General features: G+C 39.8%; 1 protein-coding gene across 4 annotated transcripts in view; it reads right to left on the minus strand.

Moving 5' to 3' along the window:
- pcca (propionyl-CoA carboxylase subunit alpha) overlaps positions 1 to 25,026 on the minus strand; it is a 632,301-nt gene extending 607,275 nt beyond the window's left edge. For 3 of the 4 annotated variants that reach the window (XM_069890498.1, XM_069890496.1, XM_069890500.1), the window contains exons 1-3: positions 24,945 to 25,026; positions 6,075 to 6,152; positions 2,128 to 2,175 (exon numbers count right to left, since the gene is read on the minus strand). In XM_069890498.1, the coding sequence (XP_069746599.1) occupies positions 2,128 to 2,175; positions 6,075 to 6,152; positions 24,945 to 24,998 (180 nt within the window). In that variant the 5' untranslated portion in view covers positions 24,999 to 25,026. Of the gene's footprint in view, positions 1 to 2,127; positions 2,176 to 4,726; positions 4,857 to 6,074; positions 6,153 to 24,944 lie in introns of those variants that run through there. The other variant, XM_069890499.1, reaches the window with a different exon arrangement.
- Positions 25,027 to 26,523: the final 1,497 nt, after the last annotated feature.

Genomic DNA, 26,523 nt, shown 5'->3' on the forward strand with positions numbered 1-26,523 from the left:
TGCATCATTTACTCACTATATGGAAGAAGATTCATTTAGAAAGGAAAACGAATTACCAAATACCAAAATTACTATTGACACAAAATCCGCTAATCCCTTTTACAATAGATTACCTTTCCTTTAGAGAATGGGAGAGAAAAGGAATTAAAAGAATAGAAAATTGTTTTTTGGGAAATAATTTATTAACATTTGAAGAGTTGAAGTACAAATATGGAATAACTCATGGTACAATGTTTGCATATCATCAACTGAAAGCTTATTTAAAGGATAAATTGGAAAACAGACAGATTACCAGAAGGAAGCAGCTTTGAATATGTGATTACAGACACAATGATAATTAAAAGATTTATAACAAACATGTACATTAAGCTGCAAGATAAGGAAAAGGATGAAATAAGCTATAAACCTAAACAAAAGTGGAAAAAGGATTTAAACATAAAGATCAAATATGAAACATGGGAAAAGTTATGTTCTGGTACTATGAAGAATATAATAAACACAAGGTTACGCATGATACATTATAATTGTTTACACAGGTTATATATCACGCCGCAAAAGTTTAAAAAAAAATGAAATCCAACATCATTTTCGCTGTAAGAAGAAAATGGGAACAACAGTACATGCAATTTGGGCATGTGAGAAAATGAAAATGTTTTGGGAAGATCAAATCAGATATTAAATAAAATCACAAAAAATAACATACCAAAAAATCCAGAGATCTTTCTTCTAAGTAATATAAGAAGTAAGGAATTAAGTCTCAAATTGGATAAAGCACAAAAAAGATTTATTATGATAGCCAGTAGCAAAAAAATGTATAATGTCAACTTTGAAAATGGAATAGAGCATGAGAATAAAGCAATGGTACATGGAAATGAATAAATGTATTCCATTGGAAAAAATAACAATTTAAAAAATAAAGTCACATTATTTGAATAAATTTGGGAACCATACATGGAACATAACAGAGAGGTCTTGCCTCAGACCTCCACCCCCTAAAATGATAAGAAGACAAAACGACTTGATCCAGTGTGTTAAAGTAGATGACACATTTTTCTTGTTTATTCTTCATTGTGCGACGACATTGTTTAATGGTTTTATTGTATTGTATATGTTGAATATTTATTGGTTTTGGAGGGGGGTGGGAAGGGAAGGTAGCGGGAAAAAAAGAGAAAAAATGCCACTGTGTATATTTAATGAGAAATGTTTGTATACATTTTGGTTGATATGGTTCACAGTGTGAAAAATTAAAAAAATATTTTAAAAAAACACTAAGTGCTCAACTTGGAAATTTGAAAGTCAATTATAATACTTCCCTACCCTGGGGCATCCTGCAATTCTGAAAGGTGCAATCAAAATGCAGGTAAATTCTCTTTTTCTTTCTGAGCCGAGACATTCCAATGAAAGCAAATCATTCTATGAGGATCAAAAATATTCTCTTTGCAAGTTGCAACAGCTATCATTACAAACCTGTTTGATAACTGCCTGTCCCTGGGAAATCATTGAAGAGCCAAGAAAATATTCATCCTCAAACCAATAACATGTCTTTGCCCAACACTCCAAAGCAGCTGCCAAACTGTTGGATGTCACATCTCCCACTGTTTGCCATACGGCTGTTCAAGGAGATTCATCAATGTTGACAGATTAACAAGAAAAAAAATCTTCCATCCAGCTACCGTCAAAATGGATTTCCTCTCCATAGCACAAAAGTTTGCATCACGAGTTTTACCTACAGCCAGAAGTTTGTATAAGGTAAAGAGAAACTGTTTCATTGACAGGCAAGTCAGTAACTAGGGACAGACTTTAAATTGATAGCAAGGATTTTTTTTGTTGTTTTAAGTAGCTGTGTTATGACCTGGAAATACTGCATTAAAGAGCAGAGGAAACAGATCAATGAGAACTTTCAAAATAAGGAATTGAATAAGTTCTTGGAAAAAATATTTTTAAAATATCCAGTTAAAAGCTGAGCAGTAAAATTAATTGTGTTGTTCACTGAATTATCTGCCATTGGTACAATGGGTTGAATGCTGCCTTCAGTGTAAAAGGAGTGTGGTTTGAACAAGCAGATTGCCCCAAACTTTGCTTCTTCTTTAATTAGTAAAGAACACATTGAAATAGAAAGCACCTTACCCGGCATGCAATCTCTCCTCTATTCGCAATAAGGATTTTGTCAAATGTCTGCAAAGGAAATAAAATCCAAGAAACCTTAATATTGGTTAATAACAGTATTAATTGCAAACAAGTTGATATAAAATTTAACCATAGTTAATCTATCAAAAATCTATAAAAGTTCACCTTTCCTCTCCTGACTTAACACACTCTGTTCAAAATCAGAGGTGCAAGAGATGATATTGCTCTAAAATGGGATTATAGTTTTGCAAGGTTTTATTTCATCAATTCACTATATTCAGGCACATGAAGATGAACTGAATTTACTCTCAAACCAAAAGCTCTGATGCAAAGTGTAACATTCTTGCGAAGTAACCAACATACGACCAATCTGGTCCAAGCATCCTTTATCCCATTTCATCCTCACTTGCTTTCTTTTATATTTATACTTTGTTGTCAGACCACTACAGGATATGGACAGGATGCAGAGCTGGGCAGAGAACTGGCAGATGGAGTTGTGAAGCATGATACACCCAAGAAGATTGAACCTGAAGGCAGAGTTCAGGGTTAATAGCAGAATTCTTAACAAACTGGAGGAACAGAGGCAGGGTTGGCGTCATGGGGGGCATTCACAGGCCATGGCCCACCCAAGTGAGTTTTTATGTCCCCCCCTCTCCCACCCGCACTAGCGTCACCAGGTGACACCAAAATGAATCATGTGGTTTTGTCTGCACGCGCTATAAGCACGCGCATATCTCTGTTACATTGGAGGGAGGAAGAAATGTTAAGGCAGCGCACAGAGGAGGTTCATGGCAGGCATGGCACTCACCGCACCCCCCCAAATGAGTTTTCAATCAGCAGTTTGTGCCCCCTGCAGTTACCCTAATGCACCCCCCCCCCCCCCCATCCCTGATTAGACTTGTTCTGATGCTAATTCTGAATCTAGGTATCTTGGGGTCCAGGTCCATAGCTACACGTTGAAGAAAGCATATGGTGCGTTGGCCTTCATTATCCTGGGATTAAGACATGAGCCATGAGGTAACATTGCAGCTCCATGAAGTTCTGGTTAGACCACAGAGTATTGTGTTCTATTCTGGTCACCTCATTGGAAGAAGCATGTAGAAGCTTTAGAAAGGGTGCAGAGGAGATTTATCAGGATGAAGAACTATTGACCAAACTCGGATTTTTTTTTGGAAACTGAGAGACTTAATGAAGATTTTGAGGGACAGAGACAGAGTGGACAGCCACCACCTTTTTCCCAGGGTGGCAATGTCCAATACCAGAGAACATCTGCTTAAGGTGAGTGAAGTTTATACCAGAGGTTTTTTTTTAAAAAATGGTGTGCACCTGGGATTACATTGCTGGATTAGTGGTTGAGTCTGATTTAAACGACTTAGATTGGCACAAGGATGCAAAGAAAACATGGGTTATGGGCTGTGAGGTTGGGAAGGATTAGATTGATATAAATTAGGTGAGCACAACATTGCTGCACTAAGACTTTCTACCTGCTTTCTTGCTTTTGTTGAAATATGTAATTATGCATAACATTCTCTTCCACTCAACCATCACCCAACAACTTGGGCACATGGTCTTACAATGTTTGAAAAAAATATTTAGTTAATATTTCTATTTGTCTTCAATCTCCCATTCCATTGTCAATTTTCTACATTGTTGCTCATATTCCCATGCTCCTTAATTTATTAACTGAAAATGCAAACACCATTCCTTCTTTGCCTACAATCATATCATTTTCATGGAAATAAAAAATCCCAGGCACAAGGTCCCCAAATATGCTACCAGCCAAATGCTCATCATCCAATTCATTATTCCCATTTCCATAACCCTTGCAAGTTCTCCACCTTTCTGGTAACATCTTCAAAAAATGTTACTCAATTTAACTTTCATAACATTTCTTTTGTGGCATCTTAAAGGTTTGTCAGCAAATCATGTTGTGATATTTTAGCTGTATAAATTTTAGCTGTATGTTTGCCCACTTTATGCAAGCAGCATCACTTTCCAACACCCCCCCACCCCCCACAAGCGAGGCTGAATCATTGCATTTCAAGCTCCTCAATATTTTGAGAAATAGCTTTTTACAATAGATATTCCTATTTTTTTCTCATGAGCTTCTAATGTTTCTATTTTATTTCATATGTTCTCAACTGAGTTAATAATAATCAGGAATCTTATGTTCTAGAAGTACCCTCTCACCTGAGCACAACTATCGTTCTTTTCACCATTTAAGAGCTTGTTCTCAAGCACAGAAAACTGGAACTGTGCTCTCATTATTGAATAAATTGTGCAAACTACCTCATATCCATTTCCAGTTGACAACCTTTCTGCTTCCTTTAATATTTCTATTGTCATTTGTTTGAATTTTCCTCTTTCATTCTTACCACAAAATCTCCCTACCATACCACCTCATTTTACGCTCACATCATCAGAATCAAGATTCATTACTTGACTTGTTCCAGAGCACATCCTTCCCCACAACATTGCCTGCTCTTCTTTACATCACCCATTCTTTTTTTTAAATCTTCAAACCTAAGTTTTGCAACACTTCATCACCTTTAGTCCTCATATCTGGTGTACTCTGCTGCAGTTTAAAAACAAGACTTACAAACATCATGAAACTCAGAAATATTCCATTTCATCCAGCTGGTTTGTGTTTATGTGCTTCCCCCAGCTTGTCTTTCTATTGCAGCGAACAAAAGAAAAAAAAAACACACAGAACCAGTGAGTGAGTTGAACCAACCAAATGACTTCACTGGAACTCTCCGAGAGCTTATCAGCCTGACTCCCATGATCCTTTGTGCTCCCCCCCACCGGGACCATTGTGATGTCAGCCCAGTACAAGACTGTACCTCTGTGACCCGGTTCGCTTGCGGATCCATGCAGCCCGCTACACTATTACTTTTTTCCTTGTTGTTACCCAGCTTTCTCTTCTGTTCACTTCAACTACCGCAACTAACCCTAACCCCCTGATACACTCTCTTTCCAATCTGGAAGTGATGAAGAATTCGTCTCAATTCCCCAATGAATTTATCAATGCCATCTCATAAGAACACAAAAGATAGAAGCAGCTATCAGCCATTTGGCCCATCGAGCCTGCTCCACCATTTAAGATTGAGGCTGATCCAGCCATGGACTCAGCTCTCCATTAACCTCAATTTCCTGCAATTCAATAATCTATCTAACTTATTTTAATGAACAGCCTCTATGGCTTCCTTGGCAAAAAATTCAACAGAGTCAATAATCTCTGGGAAAAGCAGTTCCTCCTCATCTTAGCACTAAATCTACTCTCTACCAAATCTTGAGGCAATGTCGCAAAGTTTTAGTCTCATCTACCAGTAGAAACAACTTTCCTGCCTCTATCTTTTCTATCCCTTTCAAAATTTTACCCGTTTCTTCTCTTCTGAATTCCAGTGAGTATATCGTCCCAGGCAACTCAATCTCTCCTCATAGGCAAACCCCTTCATATATCTCGGGAAATTAACCTGGTCAGCCTCCTCTGCACCACCTCTTAACCCAGTTGAGTTTCCTCAACTAAGGAAATCAGAACTGCACACAGCACTCCAGGTGCAGCCTCACCAGTACCCTGCTCTTAAATTAAATCCCTTTGGCAATGAAAGCCAACATCCCATTTGTCGTCTCATTTATTGCACCTGCAAACCCAATTTTTATGTAACTGCATGGTGCAATCTACCTTTTTTCCCCTTTCCAAAGTGATCTCGCCATATTACAACATTGAACACCATCTCCCAGACCCTTGCCCACTCACTTAACCCATCTATATCTCACTGCAGATTCCACATCCACTGCAGACAATTTGTTTTTCCATTCAGTTTAGTGCCATCAGTTAACTGACTGGCACCAAGTTTAGGATCATCACAACAGAAAATTCATCTCCATCTTCACCCCAACAAACCATTTCACATTCTTACAGATATCAATCAAGCCAAACTTACTGGTTCGTTCAGATCATGGACTGTAGAGTACAATACACGAGAGACGGCAAAGATGCACGTGGAGCGGGATGCTGCATGCTGGAAAACAAACAAAGCACATCAGGGCCAGATTCAACAACAAATTGCATTAATGCAGCATTGATAACGTAGCAAACACCCCAAGCTGCTTCATGGATGTAGTTTTGATGGGTGACCTTTGTTTTTGAAAATGTCACAAAGATAGAGGCTTCAAGAATCAGAACAAAGTACTAAGTGTTGGGAAAGGAGGAAGTCATGCAGTTCCTCATCTTGCATTTTCTCAAACCATCCCATAAGAATTAACCAACTCGGTTTTCAATTTTTCAACAAATCCTAGGCCTCTGTACTTCTTGACTTTCTGATTTCCATACCTTTTGGTGTAAAGGTGTCCAACAACAGCACATCAAAGCTCTACTCCAAGGTTATGGGCCCACATCCCCACCACAAAAAAATAGTCTTCTCTATTTCCCCTATCACCTTTGTCAACATATTTAACGTCACCAAAGGGATCAAATCCACAATCCTCTCGTCTTCAAACCTCAGAACACTAGTGGTACCTGTGGAAGCAAATGCATATCATGATGAAGTGAAGAGATCAAGGTGAAGGTGGGGAGGAGAATACAGTTGTGAATCACAAGTAACCCAAAAGTGCAGCGCATGGTTGGGGGGGGGGGGGTTGGTGGTGGGGGAGTGCTGCACCATCTGAGGTGCCGATAAAATACCCGATAGCACTATTCAGAGGAGAGTGGAGGAACTCTTACCAAATCCTGACTAAAAGTTACCCCTCATTAAAGATAGAGAAATAAATTACTTGGGCATTCACTTCGCTGCTGCGCAATGAGCAACATAGACACAGCACTGACTACACTGTACAAAGCAAGGTATTTCAGCAATGCATCTCACCTACACCCACCTACAAGCCCATAATATTGCCTCCAGTTGTAATTTCAGAACATAATCATCTTGATATTTTTACTGCCAGCAACTGAAAATCTGCACATTCTATTATCGATAAACCAATCCAGATATTATTATTTGCTCATCTTCTACTCATTGAAATTAAATCCTTTATTGCACCATGGCCAATACTTTTTGAAATTACAAATATTTTAATTCCCTTTCACACTCGGTGTCATGAAATTCCACAATCTACAAATACTGCAAATGAACAAAAAGATGGCAGATGCTGGAATCTGGAACAAAAAGAAAACTGGAGCAACTCAGTGCATTAAAGCAGCATCTGTAGTGGCAAAAAGTGCAAGTTAGCATTTTAGATCAAAACCCCACGTCAGGAGTGAGAGGAAAGACCGCCATGATGTTATGGGTTTGAGGTGGAGGTTGGGAGGCAACAGGGGCACATTAGGTTGAGAAGGGAATGGAGACAGACAGAAAATAAAACTCCAGGGACATGAGCTGTCGGAAATTAGAAAATTCAATTTATACCACTAGATTGTAGGCTAACACAACAAAATATTAGACTTTGGATATTGCAAGTCCATTTATTTTTAAAAAACTCATTGATTAAATACCATGATAAGATGAAGAAAAATGGCGACTTGTGTGCTTCTGTTCTATTAATCTATTAATGACAAGCAAGCAACAACATTCCTTGAACCTTGACTGCTGCTCAACTCCAAATCACGTTTAGAATCTAATTAAGATGTTTAATCCATCTCGGCCAACAAAAGAACTTGTCTGTTGGCTCAATTCAACCAAGGAATTAAATCCGACACTTTATAGACGAGAAGAAGCTGGATTCCATTACTCCATCACAAGCCTCCCCCTTACCAGAGAGAAAAACAAATCCCATCAACAGTATTGTACACAATCACAAAGTACAAATGGTAAGTGATACAGTACTCAGCAAGATTTAAGCCTATACTGAAAGAAAAGTAACAACGGGATGCAGCACATCATTTTAACCAAATAGATTGTCAGCCAATTAAACTAACCACTACCTTACAAGACAATTTTTTAAAAAGTCACTGTGACAAACATTTCAGATTGTCACATATCTTGCATTTTAATACAAAATACTAAACATTAAAAAGTCACAAACAGCTCCAGCAATCTCACATCAAGAGACAATCATTTGGGCCCACTATAATCTTGCCACCTGGAGATTGAAGGTGATCTTTCACTGTCAAAACCTTTAAGTTGGAGGGGCGTGTCGTGATGGAATAGGCAAGAAACGCAGATGGACATCTCTCCCGACAGATTAAAGAAAAGCCCATTTTGAAATACCCTAACAGTATATAAGTTTTAAGAAAGCATTATAAGAAGCAGAAATAATTATGAAATAAACTAGAGCTCAAACGATGAAGAAACTGATTTTAAAACAATCGGTAAGTTTGGAAGAAGTGAGGCCTACCTCAGAGCTGGATCCGAGGGACTCAAGTAACGCTCCTCCTCGTCCCCAGCGATGACAACCAGCAACTTGGAAAGTGACGTTGGCACCAGCACCGCGGAACTCCGGGCAAGATGGTGCTGATGTCAAGTGATGTTCTTCCACTGAAGCTGAAAAAGTAGTGCACGCATGCACTATTCAGAGTATTTTTCTTCCCGCAGTGTGGGGCCGGTGCTCGCCGACCCAGTGAGTTTGGCTCGGTAGAGGATCAACCCAAAATCCGTGGTGAGGGTGCGGGGGTGGGGGGGGGGGTGTAAAAGAGTAACTGTGGTGGAGGCTGAAGTACTGTGGACAGGAGCTACAGAAGTGGTTGGAGCTGGAACCTCAGAGGAAGAACTAGAATTTAGTGAGGAAGAAGAAGCTGAAGAAGAAATATTTTCAGCTCATGGTAGGTCCACAGCTAAACATCAAGATTATTTTGAACAACAGTTTCAAGCAATGTCTCAACAGATTTCTTTGGGTTTTAAATCTGTGAATAATAAGCTTTCTAATGTTATGGAAGATATCACAACTGTTAAAGCTGATGTAGCAAAACATGCTAAAGTGGTGGATAAAGTACAAGAGAAGGTTAAGAAGATGGAAAATAAGCTGGAGGATTGTGTTTGTGAATAGATCAATGTCAATAAAAGCTGAATACCTTTGATGATTCACTGGATGGAGAATAGAGAAAAATCATTTATTGAAGAAAATTGATTCTTTGTTGAATCCGAGGCAGAGGAATAATGTGAAGATAGTGGATGGATTCCAGAGATTTTAGTATCAGATTTGTATCCAGGTGAGTTGGAATTGGATAGGGCCCACAGAGAGATTAGAAGAAAACCACTCAGTCAGCCATCTCAATCTGTTTTGGTGAGGTGTTTATACTATCAAGATAGAGAACTGATAGTAAGATTGGCCATTCAAAATGCCCAACAACATGGAGGCCTGTTGATGGTTCAGAATAGAAGGGTGCTCTTTTATTATTTTTAAAATATTATTTTTAAAAGTTAAAAATTTAATTGGGCGAAAGCTATAAATTTGCTTTTAGATTTCCTATGGTTTTAAAGGTTTTCTATGGAGAATATGAATCTCAGTTTTTTTGATGACGATGCATTGATTTCTACCAATTCTTTACCTGATCTTAAAAAGGTCAGTCTTTGACTTCTAAGATGCAAAAATCAAATGGAGTTTCCAGAGAGAAGGATAATGGGGTGCAGAAGAAGAAAAAGAAGAAAGCACAGAAAGACCAGAAGGAGGAGATGCAAAAGAAGGAATGTAGTGATTCTGAAGAGATGTCTATTGATGACGAGCAAGTGAATAAAGAATTGGAAGAAGCTTATCATACTTGAACTTTGTGTTTACACTGTTTTGCTATTTCTGTTTGGGAGAGATGCAAAGTCTCATTGTATCTCAAACCGAAACTGTTGGTCACTTAGTGGCTTAGGCTGCTACCCATGTCGTAGAGGAGTACAGTAAGTCATTTGCAGGGTTGGGAGGGAGAGTTTCTTTTATTGTTTTGTGGATGTTTTTTTCTTTCTTCTTTCTTTTCTTTTTACTTTGTTGAGAAGATGTGGCTTAATTTGAGTATGTTCTATGTGGATGGGTATCCTGCTACACAGGTTAGGACGGTTGTGAAATAAGATGGCTAATTTAAAATTTGCTGCGTTTAATATGAACAGGCTCAATAATCAGATTAAAAGAAAAAGTGCATTAGTTATATTTAAAAATTAAAGGCTGATATTGCATCTTTGCAAGAGACTCATTTACGGAAAAACATCAAAAATTAGAGAGATTGGGTGGGTCAAAATTTTGCTTCTTTTAATTCTAAAGCTAGAGGCGTTGCAATTTTGATGAATAAAAATTTATCATTCAGTTCAGAATCTCTATATAAATCAGTAAGGAAGAATTGTGGTAGTAAATTGTAAAATGTATTCAGATTTTTGGACACTTGTGAATATTTATGCACCAAATGTTGATGAGATGTTTATTCAAGATGTTTTTTCTGTGCCAACACAGTCCTATGATCAAATTATGATTGGGGGTGATCTTAATTGTTGTTGAGATTCTTTAGTAGATAAATCTGGTAAAACGATAACCAGAACAAAGATGGCTAAAAAAAATTGGTATCTTTAATGAAAGAAATGAATTTGATTGATGTATGGAGGAGATTAAACCTGAGAGGAATTATTCATTTTATTCGGCTCAATATGATACTTATTCTAGAATTGATTTTTTTCTGTTACTGGCTCAGTTATTAGATAATGTGGTATTGGTTGAATATAAGTATAGAATTTTGTCAGATCATTCATTTTTTTATTGAAATTTTAAAAACCTGAAATTAATCCTTTATTATTCAAATATGAGGAATTTTGTAAATTTATTACTAAACAAATACAACAGTTTTTAAGATATATATGGACAGTCTGTGGATAGTAAATTTGCATTATGGAATGGATTAAAAGCTTATTTAAGAGGCCATGTTATTAGTTTTACGTCAAAAATTAAAAAGCAATATTTAGTTGATAGATACATTAGAGAAATAAATAAATATTCTGGAAAAAGAATTACAAAAAAATTAATTTGATAAAGAGAAAAAATATAATTAACTTCTAATAAATTGAAATATAATGCATTACAAACTTATAGGTTTGAATGTTTATTGTAAAGATCTAAACAAAAATACTATGAATTAGGCACATAAAGTCTTGGCATAGCAAATGAAAGCTGAGCAAGCATCTAGAACAATAAATGCTATTAGAAAAAAATAGAGAATTTCATATCAACCTCTGGATATTAATGAAGAGTTTAAAGAATTCTAAAAGAAATTCTATACTGCAGAAGTTGCACAAGATCAAGTTAAATTAGATATTTTTTTAATAACTTACAATTACCCATTTTGAATGAATGGATTAGGGAAGAATTGGAGAAACTGATAAATCTTAAGGAAATTACAGCAGCTCTTAAATCAATGCCGAATGGTAAATCTCCAGGAGAGGATGGGTTTACTACAGAATTTTACAAAAAATTTCAGAAGTTAATGTTTCCTTTATTTATTGACGTTTTAGAGCAAGCTAGAGAAACACATTCTTTACCAGACTCTTTTTTGGCAAGCTATTATAAGTTATTCTTAAGAAAGTTAGGGATCCTTTGAATCCAGAGTCCTATAGACAATTTCATTATTGAATGTTGATTATAAACTTTTTATTAATGTTCTAGCTAATAATTTGCTCAATTTTTACCGACGTTGATTCATATTGATCAAGTGGGTTTTATTAAAAGTTGTTATTCTGCAGATAATATAACTAAATTAATTAGTTTAATGTTTCACAGGAGAAATCCAACTTATCAATAGTCTTATCATTAGATGCTGAAAAAAGCATTTAATAGGGTCAAAAGAATTAAAGTGTTGGGAAAGTTTCGATTTGGACCAATGTTTATAAATTGGATTAAGGAAATATATAAATATCCAAAGGCTAGAGTTGTGACAAATGGACTTTTATCTGAGTCCTTTAAATTAGGAAAATCAAGGTTGTTCTTTGTAACCGGCATTATTTGCATTGGTGATAAAACCTTGTGCACAGTTAATAAGGCAGGATAGTGATATAAAAGGTATTAAGACAGTCTTGGATGAATTTAAGATTAATATATTTGCTGATGATGTGTTGATTTATTTAACAGAACCACAAGAGTCAATAAATGTTTTACAGGAAAGATTAAAATATGGAGGACTATCGGAATATAAAGTTAACTGGAAGAAAAGTGAACTTATGCCATTGTCTGAGCTGATTATTCTTCTTGTAGCATGGTTTAAATGGACAGATCAAAATAAATATTTAAGTATTAAAATAGATAGATATACAAATCATTTGTTTTAAATTATTTACCGTTACTTTCTAAAATTAAAGATAATGTAGTTAGATGGAAAGATTTACTGATAGCTTTAATAGGGAGAGTGAATTGTATTAAAATTAATATATTTCCAAGGCTTCAATATAATTTTCAATCTATTCCATGTAAAATCCCTAAAAAAATTTTAACAATTTGAATACAAACAGTAATTAGGAAGTTTTTATGGAAAGCTAAAATGACAAGTGTACCCATTCAGAAATTAACATGGAAATACAAATTAGGAGGTTTACAACTTCCAAATCTTTAAATTATAAAGCAGCTCAGTTAAAATTCATTAACAGAATGTTTGACTCTGATGGCTTGTTGACTTGGGCAGATATAGAATTAATGAAAATTCAAGGGATCAATTTGTTTATAAATGGAATACTAAATTGCTATGTCCAAACAAGTCACCAATATTATCTCTTTCGATAGAAATATGAGATAAGATAAATAAAGAAATTGGTATTCAAAATATCTCGATATACTCCTCTGTATCAGAATAAACTTTTTTCTTTTATGGTTAATAATCATCTTAAAATTTAGGATCAGAAAGACATTAAGATAGTAAATAATTGTTATTAATTAAATCGATATCTTTCGTTTGAAAGAATGAAAGAAAGATATCAAATACCAACCCATTCACTTTTTTGTTATTATCAAATTCAATCATTTTTTGATTCTTATGGAAAAATTTGGAACTTCCAAAGGAGTCAAAATTTGAAATGATAATTCGGGAAAGTGGAAAGAAAGGATTTATATCTGAAATATATAAATTATTGCAACAGAAAATGTCTAATAAATTTAGAAAAGTCAAGATTAAATTAGATCAACTATTTGTAAAGATACATGACAAAGATTATTAATGTTCAAAATAGACTTGTATATTATAATTTTATACATCAATTATATTTAACCCCAGAATGTTTTAAAATATAATTTGATTTCTTCTGATTTATGTTTTCGATGTAAGAAGGATAAGGGGACCTTTTTATATCCAATATGGTTATGCAAGAAAGTTAAACCTTTCGGTCTCAGGTTAAGGAATTTCTACAAGATATTTTGAAAATTAAGTTTTCTTTGGATCCAAAAGTCTTCTTAATTGGTGATATAAATACAATTAGTTTAAAAAAATGGTTTAGATAAATTTCAAATAGCTTTTTTAAGATTGGCTTTAGCAGTGGTGAGGAAGTATATTGAAATTACATGGAAAGACCAGATAGAACTTAAATTTACAGAGATGGCATTCAGAATTAAGATCTTGTATTCCTTTAGAAAAAATAACATACAACTTGAGAGATAAATACTCTAATTTTATGAATGTTTGGAGCCTTTATATGGATTATTTTGATTTGAAATTTTAAATATTTGGACCTAGTTATGGTAGGGTTTCCCATCACATGGTTTGGTTTTGTTGGTTATTTTTCCTCTTCATTTTTTAAATTTTCTTTCTTCTTTTACTGTGGTTATAGATAAGGGTTGGAATGTTGGAAGGGGGGTAATGTTAGTATAAGGCACACATGCCAAATTTGGCCCGCGATATAATTATATTTGGCCCGCAAGATCATTTAAAAAATGTATTAGAGGTGGCCTGCCCTGCAGCGAGAGCCGATGCTGTTTTTTGGTAATGTCACCCTCACCATCCTCCCCCTTCATTGCACATCCTTCCCCATTGTAACACGAGAAGTCTGTGTCATCAGCCGGCAAGCCAGTTGGAAGGCTCCCTGCACAACCAGTCACTTCACCCACCTGTCGAGCAGTGTGGCGGATTGGCGAGCGCCTGTGGTTTCCTGTCGGCGCGACGAACATGGCAGGCTGCGCACGGCCCCCGGGCAGCGCGAGCCCCGCGCGACTGGCACCGGACGGCCCTTCCATAGCGCGAGCGCACTTCTCCCGGTCGCCACAGCCTTCAGCGCTTGCACCCACGCGGACCCCAGGGACGGCCGGTTCGGCCCTGCGCGTGAAGAGAGAGATGGTGGCTGTCTGCAAAGGCTGATCGGCAGGGCGCTGGGCCTGAGTGGGTGGGTAAGCAGGGGTGGGCAGAGGGTGTAGGTGAGGAGTAATGGGCAGGGGAAGTTAAGGTGGTGCGAGGGGCAGTTAGAGGGAGGGATGAGTAGAAGGAGGGGTGGATAAGGAAGAGGTAAAAGGGGAGGGGCAGGGCGAGTAGGGGAGGGGTGATTAGAGGGTGAGAGACGGGTAGAGGGAGGAACAGTTTGAGGGGAGAGGCAGTAGAGGGGCGTGTTTAGGATGGGGTGGGTAGAGGCAGAGCGAGTGGAGTGAGGGGTGAGTGAGGGGTGAGGTAGAGGGATGGTGGGTCGAGGGTGAATAGAGGCCTAGAGCCTGAGGAGTGAGCAGGAAATGCTGAGTCCTGATGCAGGCCAAAATGGACACAGCCTGTGAATGCTGACTACATCTCCACAGGGACCAAATATGTTTCCCTCAGGTCAAGCAAAGGGTGAACTTGATCTACCTACTCCTGACCTGTAACATTATCCTCCTAAAGTTATATCCTAAAGTTTAACATTACATATGTTGAAAGAAGAGAAAACATGCAGATGTTGAAAAATTTCAATAAATATTTAGTTCGGCCCTCGACTTAGTCCAAGTTTTTAATTTTGGCCCTCCGTGAATTTGAGTTTGACACCCCTGGTATAAGGGGATGGGGTAAATTAGAGGGGTTTTATATAAACCATGTTTGTTTTGAAGGTATATTTTGTATTTAGTTGTATTATGTGTGTAATCATGGTTGTTTAAATTTTTTAATAATATTCGAACAAAAAAAATTATGTTCCATATTTGTAACAAATAAACAAAATGTAGAAAGAAACTGTAGAACAATTCCTTTTCTAATCTCCCATGATTTCTTCCCAAAATTCTAGCCCCCGTTATTGATTCAGTTTTTGAAATATTGCCATGGAATCAACGGCTCGGACTGTACAGAAGGCCAATTTTGACCCATAGCCCATGTTCGAGCCATCTTTTGAGAAAGAATTAGGGTCAGGAGTCGGCAATCCTTCCCATCAACCTTCCTCTGCAATTCAACAAGATTGGACTGATCAGGCCGTGGATTCAACTGCTCTTACCTGTCTGTTCCCATTATGCTTAATTCCTCTATTATGCAAAAATGTGTTTTTAATGAGGTAGTTTCCCCTTCTTCTTTGTCAGATTCATTCCTCATCTCGGTTTTAAATCGACTCCCCTGAATTTTGAGGCTACATCCCCTAGTTCTCGTCTCACCTACCCATAGAAATAACTCTCCGTTTCTCTTTTATCTATTATTTTCATAATTCACAAGATCACCCTATTCTTCTAAACTCCAGCGAACATAGACTAATCTCTTCATCTCCAGATCAACCTAGTAAATCTCCTCTGCAACACCTCCAAAGCCAATAAATTATATATTTCCTCAGTAAGGAGTTTGAAACTGCACGCAGTACTCCAGGTGCACTACTCAGTGCAGTTGAAGCAGCATCTCCCTGCTCTTAATTCAATTTCTCCACTAATGAAGGCCAATATTCCATTTTGCCTTCAAACCAACTTTTTGATTGATGCACCGAACACTCCGAAGTCCATCTGCACAACAGCATGGTGCAATCTTTCACCATTCAAGTTCAAGTTTATTATTATCAGAATGTAGAAGCACAACACGACAAAACTCCGTTTTCCAGTCCTCAGTACAAAAACTTGCAAACACAACCAGACATCACACATACAAACAATACATATGTAGTACATATAAAAAATAAATAAATATTATTTGATTAAAAGTTGCGTCTCGGAGGGTTAGCCTGGGCAGTTCATTCAGTCATTCTATATTCTTATGATCCTGTGGATTGACTTCGATCTGATGCTCTACAGCAGGGGTGTCAAACTCAAATTCACAGAGGCCCAAAATTAAAAACTTGGACTAAGTCGTGGGCCAAACTAAATATTTATTGAAAATTTTCAACAACATCTGCATGTTTTCTCTTCTTTCAACATATGTCATGTTAAACTTTTTCTTATTCAAATAAATGTTTAATAAGTTTTGGTTAAACTCTTTCCAGAAGAAGCATTAACAAATGAGAAATAAAATATTCAATAAATAATATTTCTCTATAGCCTTTAAGCTCCTTTTAAATGTTTTTTTTTCACAAGCCAACAAGTCAAAAAAAATAACAACTTGCTTCAATGAAAATCCAATCTTTCAACTATGAACAGTCCAAAGTTAACCAAAGAAAATATTAATCCAAGGTTAGCTTGCTACACTGTGATTTACTCTGATGCACCTGGGTCTAAACCAGATTCTTGGCATCTCTTCTTAGATGCAAGTTCATCAAACTCTGGGGTCAGAGTTTGCCTCCCACCTGTCTTGAAAGGTCCTGTTTCCTGTCTTTCGTTTGGCCATTTTTCGTAAGGGGTTTATTACATGTGAGTTAGGCGACAGGTCGCAGATGTTAATGAAAGTAAACAGAAGAGGTGGGGGCGATTAGCGGGCTGACGGGCCGGTGCCAACAGATTTGCAAAGCATTCTGGGATTTGTAGTATTAGCTGTGCATGCGCTATACTGGCGCGGCGGCCAGCGGGCCAGCTCTAATACATATTTGATATGATCTTGCGGACCAAATATAATTATATCACGGGCCAAATTTGGCCCGTGGGCCTGAGTTTGACATGTGTGCTCTACAGCAACCGTACCATACTGTGACACAGCCAGCCAGCACGTTCTCGATAGAGGTCCTGTGTAAAGTTGACAGGATGATGGCCAGTAGTCTTGCCTGCCTCAGTCTTCTCAGGAATGCAGTCGCTGTTGCAGTATCCTGACAAGTGGTGAGATGCATGTCCAGGATAGATCACTTGTTAAGTAGAACAAAGTATTTGGTGCTCTCTCCACTACCAAGTTATTCATGTATAGTGAAAAGGTCCTCCTGAAGTCCACGATCATCTCCTTTGTGTTGTCCACATTGAGACTCAGTTTGTTATTTTCGCAACACATCTCAAGATTTTCTACCTTTTCTCTATAGGTTGATTCATAATTGTTGTTGATGAGACCAACTACTATCAAACATCTGCAAACTTGATGACTCTGTTGGAGCTGGATCTGGCATTGTAGTTGTGGGTCAGGAGTGTGAACAGGAGCAGGCTGAACACACAGCCCTGAGGTGCACCAGTGCTCAGAGTGACGGTGCTGGGCGCTCTGCTGTCAACCTCCCAGAAAGACTGTAGTCTTGCCATAAGGAAACCCAGAATCCAGTTAGAGAGAAAATTGTTGAGTCCAGGCAAGGACAGCTTCTCCACCAGCCTCAAGGAAATTAACATATTGAACACCAAGCTGAAGTCGATGAACAGCAGCCTGGCATATGATGCTGTTTCGGAGGGTGACCACAACGACATGGCAGTGGAAACATGTGTCTACATGGACACTACATGTGAGCCTGTCCCTTGTGTTGTCCCCAATGTCCAACAGCAGGGTGGACCCGTTGTTTTTTTTTTAAGCACTTTGTATGATCTGGTATAGGGATGCTGTAGCTCTATCGTGTCGGGTGGCAAACACAAAAGCCACTGAGTAAAGATCCATTAGAACGTGCATGGGTGGTGAGCCATGTCTTGTGGTTGGGACTGCAGATGGTGGCGCAAGCATTGGAGTTCTTCCGATGCCATGGTTTCAACACCCTCTGGCGGAGGTGGAATGTTGGCCAGCACCCACAGGGGCATCCCATAAACCAGCTCAACTAACGAAGCCTGCCAGTCTTCTTCTGGAGCGGTCCATATTCCCAGCATCACCCAGGACAACATGTCCAACCACTGCAGGCCCGTGAGATATGCTCGAGGACCCTGCTTCAGGTGCTGGTGAAAGCACTCCACTAGCCCATTGGCTTGCATGTGGTGGGACATGGTGAAATGATGTTGGTGCCACAGAAGCACAACAGTGTGGCCCAAATCGCAGAAGTAAATTGTGCCCCTCTGACAGATGTGATGTGCACAAGTACCCCAAAACAAGCCACCCAGGTAGATAAAAATGTCCTGGCACAAGTTTCAGTTGTTACGTCAACTCAGTTGTTATGCGGCTTCTCGCCAACAGGTGAACCGATCGACCATGGTGAGAATGTACTTGTGGCAATGTGACACAGACAGAGGTCCAACAATGTCGATGTGGATACGTTGGAACCTCTGGGTGGTGGGAGAGAAATGGTGTGTTTATTGCCCACTGAGAGACCTGCTTTTTCAACCTGTGCCAGACATATCTGTGTATCAAGGGGTGCAACAGTCCATGTATATGGTCAAAAAGTATTTTGTGGGTACGAGGGGCCAGGTTCTTCCTATGGAAAAGTTAGTTGTTTTGTCCTATCTGGGCCCATTTCTGTGTCTAGCAACTGGAGTCCTGTAACTGCAGTTTGGGAAGCTTGTACCTCTGCATCTTCTTGCTGAGCCTCAGCTAAAGTATTCAAGACCAGCCCCCCCACCCCCACTGCGATGGAGCTGATCTCAGGTCTGGAGAGGGCATATGCTGTGACGTTTTTTTTCCCCCTCGGCACATGCCAAATGTCCAGGGTGAACTCTGAGCTGAAAGACAAATGTCTCGCCATCCATGGGTCTGATATTTTTGACAGGGCGAAGTTCAGGGGTTTGTGATCAATGAATGAAAAGAACAGCCAGGTAAAGCACCAACAGTTCTCAATCAAAGGCACTATATTTAACCTCTGGGGAACATAGATGGCAGCTGGAAAAGGCGAGTGATTGCCAGTGGCCATCAACTCACTGTTCGAGGATCGTTACTACTGCTATGTTGGAGACGTCCAATGTCAGTGCCAGCGGTGCATCCGTGCATGGGTGTGCTAGCATGGTTCCTTTAGCTAATGCCTCTTTAGCTTCCTGGAATGCTGTCTCTGCCTCAGGCGTCCACATTAACAATTTTTGTTTGCCAGTCAACAGATGGAAAAGTGGGCGTAATATCTTGGCAGCCGCAGAGATAAAACGGTGGTAAAAGTTTACCATGCCTAAAAACTCTAGTAAACCCTTGACAGTGGAGGGCCGTGAGAAGTTCCAGACAGCTGCCACTTCATTCTGTAATGGGGCTGCTCCAGCAGATGTGACTCTGTGCCTTAAGAAGTCAATGGTTTCCTCGCTGAACTCATATTTGCCCAGGTTGATGATGTCCGAAATCACAGAGCTTCTGGAATAAGAGTCTGAGCTGCTGGACATGCTCTTCTTCCATAGTGCAGGCTACCAGGATGTTGTTCAGGTAGATTAAAACAAAAGGTAGGTCTCTGGAAACTGCATCCATTAGGCATTGAAAGATTTGTGCCGCATTTTTCAATGCAAACTGCATTCTCAAAAATTCAAACAGCCCGGAAGGGGTTATAATGGCTGTCACCTTTCACGAGGTCCACTTTGGAAAAGAATTGTTTCTCATGTAGATTTGCAGCAAAATCCTGAATGTTCAGTATTGGGTAGCAATCTGGCACCGTTGCACTGTTCAGTCTCCAGTAGTCTCCGCATGTCGCCAACCCCCTTTAGGGACCATATGTAGTGAAGACAACCAGGGGCTGTTGGAAATCCTGAGGATGCCCAGCTCTTCCATTGTTTTAAATTCCTCCTTGACTCGTTGTAAACAGTCAGGCGAAAGTCTCCTCACCTTGGCACAAATGGGTGTTCCTTCGGTCATCACATAATGTTGGACGTTGTGCAGCAGAGCATTCAAATGAAAATCAGGTATAAGGATTTCAGGAAACTCAGGTCAGGATCTTTGCACTTGCCCAGAGACAGCGTCTGCAGTTGCAGGACTGGCCATTTACTAGGTGAGAGTGGGCACGTCTGGAAAGTGGAGGCATGCACTAACTGCCATCCCCTCACATCGGCCAGTAGGTTAGTGCCCTTCAGGAAATCTTCTCCCAGGATCAATTGACATACTGCCACAATCGTGAAATCCCACTGGTAAGCCAAGTTTCCCGGTAGCAAACGGACTGACCTGGTGCTGTAGCTGGGTATAGGCGTCCTGTTTGCCATGAGTAGGTTTGACTGTTGAGCCCAGGCTCCTCGTTCAAAGGCGATGGGTGGCAGGAATCTGCATTTGGCTCCTGCTTGACTAAAAAACTTCATCCAGAGATTCGGTCCACTGCGCAGAAAAGGCCTGTGTGTTCGCCATTACTGGTGGCTGGTGGTGCCGTTTCCACTGAGTAAGTCCACGTCAGCTGAGTAAGTGCATGGTGGGACGCATCGGCAGGATGTCCGGCCCCACCTCCTGTAGTAGAAACACCACCCATCCTCCTGCCTGTCTCGGGGTTGCGGCGGTTGCCAAAATGGATAAGGTAGTCACGCTGTCAGACGCAGCTGCCTGTTGCAACAGAATTTTTGAGAACTCTGTATAGTCTGTCTGCTTCATTTGCACAGCCTGAGGGTCAGAAAAGTCTGAGTCAGACAGGAACTAGGCAATATCGTGGGGGAAGCGTTCTAAGAATGCGGCCTTGAATATTAGGCACATGAAGTGTCTATCAGCTAGCGCGAGCATTTCGGTCATTAGTTCAGAGGAGAAGAATCTGTCCCCAAGTTCATCTACCTGTAGGAGATGTGTGCCTCTCTCCAGCTTGGTCATGGTGAAAGTTCATAGGAGGCGGGCCTTAAAAGCCTCGTACTGACCTTCTACTGGAGGATTGCTCAAGGAAAGTTCAATTTTAGTGGTGGACTCCTAGTCTAGCGATGTGACGACATGCCAAAATTCTGTAGCCTCAATGGTAATATTGCGGAGGTTGAATTGTGCCTCCGCCTGAATGAACCACGCGCATCTGTGCGGCCAGAACACTGGCAGCTTAATGGCAACAGCACTCAGTGCTAGTTCGTCAGCCACTGTATTGGGTTCAGAGACATCTGAACCATCGGGGTCACCAATGTAGAGCTACAAAAGAAAACACCTGATTCAGGTTAAAATGAGCAGAAAAACTGTTTTATTCCCTTTCCTGCCACTTTTATGTCACTTGCTGTCCAGCTGTCCCAAAACCAGAAGTGATGTCATGACACCCTTAATGCGTTACTCGGTTCGCAGGTGGAGGGGGTCTAGCGCTATCTTAGCACAGACCCCTGAGACATGTGGTTGGCCACCATTACGGGGACTATTCATGTGTGAAACTTTGCCACCCATGGGTTTAGGAGTTGCAAGACAGTGGATCCACTGGTTTGACAACAATCCACTTAACATGGGGAGTTTCCCTCATATGCGCTATTAAAATTTAATTTTAATCAGGTTCACCGTCCCACTCTGTGCTAAAGTTTTCAAGTCCAAACATCATCCTGGCAATGTTTCACTGCAACCTCTCCTAACTTACACTCCCTAGAATTATGCACAACATTCCATCTATGATCCGCTCTATTTACACCCTTCACAAAACTGTAAGACTAATAACACTTGTTCTTCACATTTCTCCCAAAACACATTACTTCAAACTTGCCTGCATTAAACTCAGTCTTCTTTGTGCTCTTTCAGGTCAATACTGAGATTGTATTCCTAATGCCATCATTTTGGCTAAGGGACATGCCCGAACACTTGAAATAAATGTGGCATCCCCTTAAAAAAAAATGAGGGCAACAAACCAGTCAGATATGGTCCTATTGCTCCAGCATCAATACAAGCAAATTTGATTACACCAACAAATTTGGCATGACATATGATACCAAGAGGAATTTCAGACACAAAAACAATATAATTTTCAATGAGATGGCATAATTTGACAATTGAATCAATAAATTTCACTTATCCTTGAATTTTTCTCAAAAATCTCTCATAACGCCAACTTGTACATATCATCAGAAGACCTTTCCTGAACCCAGAACATCAAGGAAACCATGAAAAAGGCATATCTTACTAAAAAAGTCTAATTACTAAAAAGTCTGATGAGATTTGGCATGTTGTCAATTACTCTATCAAACTCCTACAGGTACAGTGTGGAAAGTATACTGACGGTGGCATTACAGCCTAGTTTGGTAATTCAATGTCCAGGAGACATGTGAGACACTGCTTCAAGAAGATTGCCAAAATCATAAAGGACCCCCATCACAACCTCTAATTTCCACTAACTTCAGGAAGAAGGTGATACAGAAGCACCTTTAAGTTTAAGAACAGTAAGGACAGGCGAGTGTTCATGGGAGAACACTGGCGGGGAGGGGGTTGTAGGCAGATTACTAGAAATTGGAAAATTCAATGTACATTTCATTGTAAGGTACAGCATCTAGTTTCTTTTGTCTTCATCCCTTCTTCTTTGGCTTGGCTTCGCGGACGAAGATTTATGGAGGGGGTAAATGTCCCTTACTATGCCGTTATCCTACTTAAGTGCCTGAGTGCTAATTAATGGCAGAAATTGCATATGTTAAAGTGAAATTAAGAGCCAAAATGCTGAACCAGAGACATTTGCTGCATCGTCTCTATTAAGATGGAGTAGAAAACAAAACCATGTTTTCCTTGTTTGTTACATTTTAGTTCAGCGTGAGCCAGTCATTAGGTAAATTTCATGGTAATTTGCTCCAATCACCAGTTTAAAAAGTTGATGTGTTTAAGCAACAGCTAGAACCTGATTCTAATGGGCCTTGAGAAAGATTTTTTTTTCCCCACACAAAACCTCAGAAGGTTTCCTATATTACAACTGAACTGTACTTCAAAAATCTTTGGGAAGTCTGGAGCTTATGAAAACACAGAAAATACAAAGAAAGAGAAGAGTCCAATATAAACAAATCACATTGAGGGTACATGGAAACATTTTGCCAGAATCATTTTTGTTTTCTTAACGATTTCCTCCCTTGCACATCAAGCTCATTCCCCAAGCCATACATCTATTGTTTTACAGTAAAAGACAGAAATACAATTAGTCATTGATTAAATAACACCTACAATGAAAATAAAAATGTGAATTTCAGTCTAAGCAATTTTGTGCACATCTGTTTAATAACTTTATATCATTGAATAAGGCAGATGTTCAGGTATTAACAAAAAATGTGATGGATGATAAATATTCAGTCATCTTTTGTATTTACTCTCTCATTTTAATTTTATGTACACTATTAGTTGTTTTAAATGAAGTACCTGTTCAGCTTCAACAAATATGAATTTTGGTGTAGAGTGTGTATGACAATAAACATCTCAATTATCAATGTTCATTGGTATTACTTTGTTCATCCCTTTAAAGATACATTGTAATAGCAGATATTTCATTGAAGTTATTGTTTACATTTTTCCAAGCAGATATATCAACATGTTTGGGTAACTTCTCAATAAATATACAACACAGAAGAAAATTGAAACTGCAGTATCCTTATGATGGACAAATGTACTCAAGAGCAGGCAGCATCAATCAACCCAGTTGTGAGGTATGACCAACGATAAATGTCTTCTGGAAAAAGCTCTTTCAATAAATGCAAAGCATCCACAAACAATGTGACAATGGTCAAATAATTAATATGCTGAGCAGTAAGAATTAGCCCCAATGGACCCTAAATTCAAAACAGCACCATCACAATCTAAGAAAGCATATGGGGTCTCAGCTATCATCCCATGCCTTCTCCACCAACATAGCACTCCATTGGCAACAAACATCTGCTTTTTTTCCATTAAGGCTGGGTGAGACAAGAACTAGAGGTTCATGGTAAAAGGTGAAATGTTTAAAGGGAGCATTCATAGAGTGAGCGATCAGAATGTGGAACAAGTTGCTAGCCGAAGTGGTGTATATGAGCGCAATTTTGTCATTTAAGAAAAATTTTGATAGGCAAATAGATGGGATAGGCATGGAGGGTTATGGTCCAGATGCAGACCAATGGGACTAGGGCAGTCATAATAGTCACAAGCAGAATACTAGTTTGGCACAGATTAGATGAGCTGAAGGGCCAATTTCTGTCACGTAGTGTTCTATGGTCCTGCAGGACAAGATTCCACAGCATTACCCTCTAATAGTTTAATCTTTCTGTTTACTGCTTCTCCAAAAATGCAATGCTACCTTCCCACTGCAATTTCCATGCACATACATTCCCTTTGCTCCTGCTCCAATAACGACGTGCTCTCTTAGCAAAGCAATTGTTGCATTGATCGCTGCTCCCATCAGGAATGCCCTCTCCTACCACCACCAGTGTCCAGCTTTCTCCTGCTCCCCTTCTCAGTGCCCTGCACTCTCCCAGCCAAACTGCAGACCCACACACCCTTCCTGCTGCCATCCCCGCAGGTGCCATTCTATCCACCTTGCAGCTACACCATCCCTTTCCCACCCCCTGCACCCCTTCCCTTCTCCTGCCTTTCACCAAGCATCCTATTCCACACCTCCCGTGTCACCTCCCGTGTCACCCCCCCATACTCCCTCTCTGCCGCCGCTACGTCTCCCATTCCCTTCTCTAGTGCCACATTCCTCTGACTCGGTACGTCGGTGTCTGGGGTAGGCCCGACACCGAAGTTGCATTGGAGCAAGGCACCCTGTTCTGACACTGAATGGAAAGTCATGACCCCTGTTGCCCTGCGAGAGGTAGCATGACATTCCCTGGAAACGAGCTCCACACACACTTCTCTCCGCTGCGGCCGATGTTTCGATGCTAACAGCTCTAAATCCCCACCACCTCCAACGGCCGCTCACCTTTAGGGCCAGCATTGTGCACCGCAAAGCAGCACAAGCTCTGTACGCCGCCATTGCTGCTGTCTGACCTCTAGCCCCGGGCACGACCAATCAGCGTTCAGCCAACTCAAGCCCCGTGACGTTTCAGCTGCAGCCTCGCCCATTGGAGGGCAGGGCTGCTGAAATTATATGAATGGCTGTCAATTTCAGGAAGTCAAAGTGGGACACTTCTCAAGTGTCCCTGCACTATGCAACCAGTTAAATGTTTTAAAAGTGTGGTCAGTGTACCGTAGAAAGCCCAGTTGCTTATACATTGGGGAAGCACAAAAACAAACTGCAGATGCTGGAATCATGAGCAAACCATAAAAGCTGTAGGGACTCAGCAGGTCAGGCAGGATTCCATCTTTCTCCATGGATGCTGCCTGACCGGATGAGTCCTCCACCTTTCCCTTTGTCTGCTATGTTTGTATATATAAACAAAATTTGCAGATACTAAAAGCTGAAAATATTGGTAGCATTTGTTGAGAGGCTGGATATTTTATGTCATCAGAACTGAAGTGTTTTCATTTTACTCGAGATGTTTGTTTCTTGATTTCTCGATGGGATAAAGCTGTAGAACCAGGTGCTTGACTGACTCATTCCTGAGAATGTCTTAAAATTATTTGTAGATCGAGCAAACACATTTTTATGAGGCAAACAATGAATTACTGGGGGAACTAATCAGGTCAGACAGTATCCATGGGTAGAAATGGTCAGTTAAAGCTTTGGGTCTGGACTAAATAGAAAAAGGGGTGATATTGTTGGAATCTAGGGGTTAAAACATTATGAAAGAAATGATTAATTAATAAGTTTATATGTACTGCATGAGTCAGGGAAAAAGAGGAATGTGATGAAGTGGCCATCACAGCATGGAGCAAAGTTGGCTGAGCAAAATTGTCTGCTCCCAAATACAGGGAGAGGAAATGCATAAAACGATTTAGGAGGAATGCTCAAACTGAAGGAGGTGGTGAGTAGCACAGGAGACACAGGCCAGACCAGAACAAAGAATGGCCTGCAAGAAACAAAGGGAATGGAAAACCAGTCTAGGAGGAAGATTAAGGCAGGAGGAGGTGTTAAAGAGAACAGCAGAAATTGGCCAGACAGGAACAGAATGGTGATTAGAAATATCTGGGGATGAATTAATTTCTGATCAAAACAACAGGATAGTCTGACCTGGAGGATTAAGATGGGAGCGCTACACCCCAGATATCTGCAAAGCAGGAGATGACTTGTGATAACCCTTATGCAAAAAGATCTAGCAAAGGAAGACAACTTTTGTTCTGTATGATAATGAAATCTAGCAAAGGAAGCCAACTTTTGTTCTGTATGATAAGGTTGATCTATATAAACTGAGCCAACTGGACAATAGGAGTCAGTCTTGGGGGATAGCTCACTGTGCAGGTGACCTATGAACTAACGACTGACCCAGAGCTCTGTTAAGTTTTATTCTTGTGCTGTGTAATAAATTGACTGTTGAACCGAATACCTTCTCCTATCACTTCATTCAAAGAACACGCTGGACTCAGACCACACATAGACTAAATTAAGAGTAAGGTAAAGC

Source organism: Narcine bancroftii, chromosome 7 (assembly GCF_036971445.1).
Source record: "Narcine bancroftii isolate sNarBan1 chromosome 7, sNarBan1.hap1, whole genome shotgun sequence".
In the NCBI taxonomy this organism is placed as follows: Eukaryota; Metazoa; Chordata; class Chondrichthyes; order Torpediniformes; family Narcinidae; genus Narcine; species Narcine bancroftii.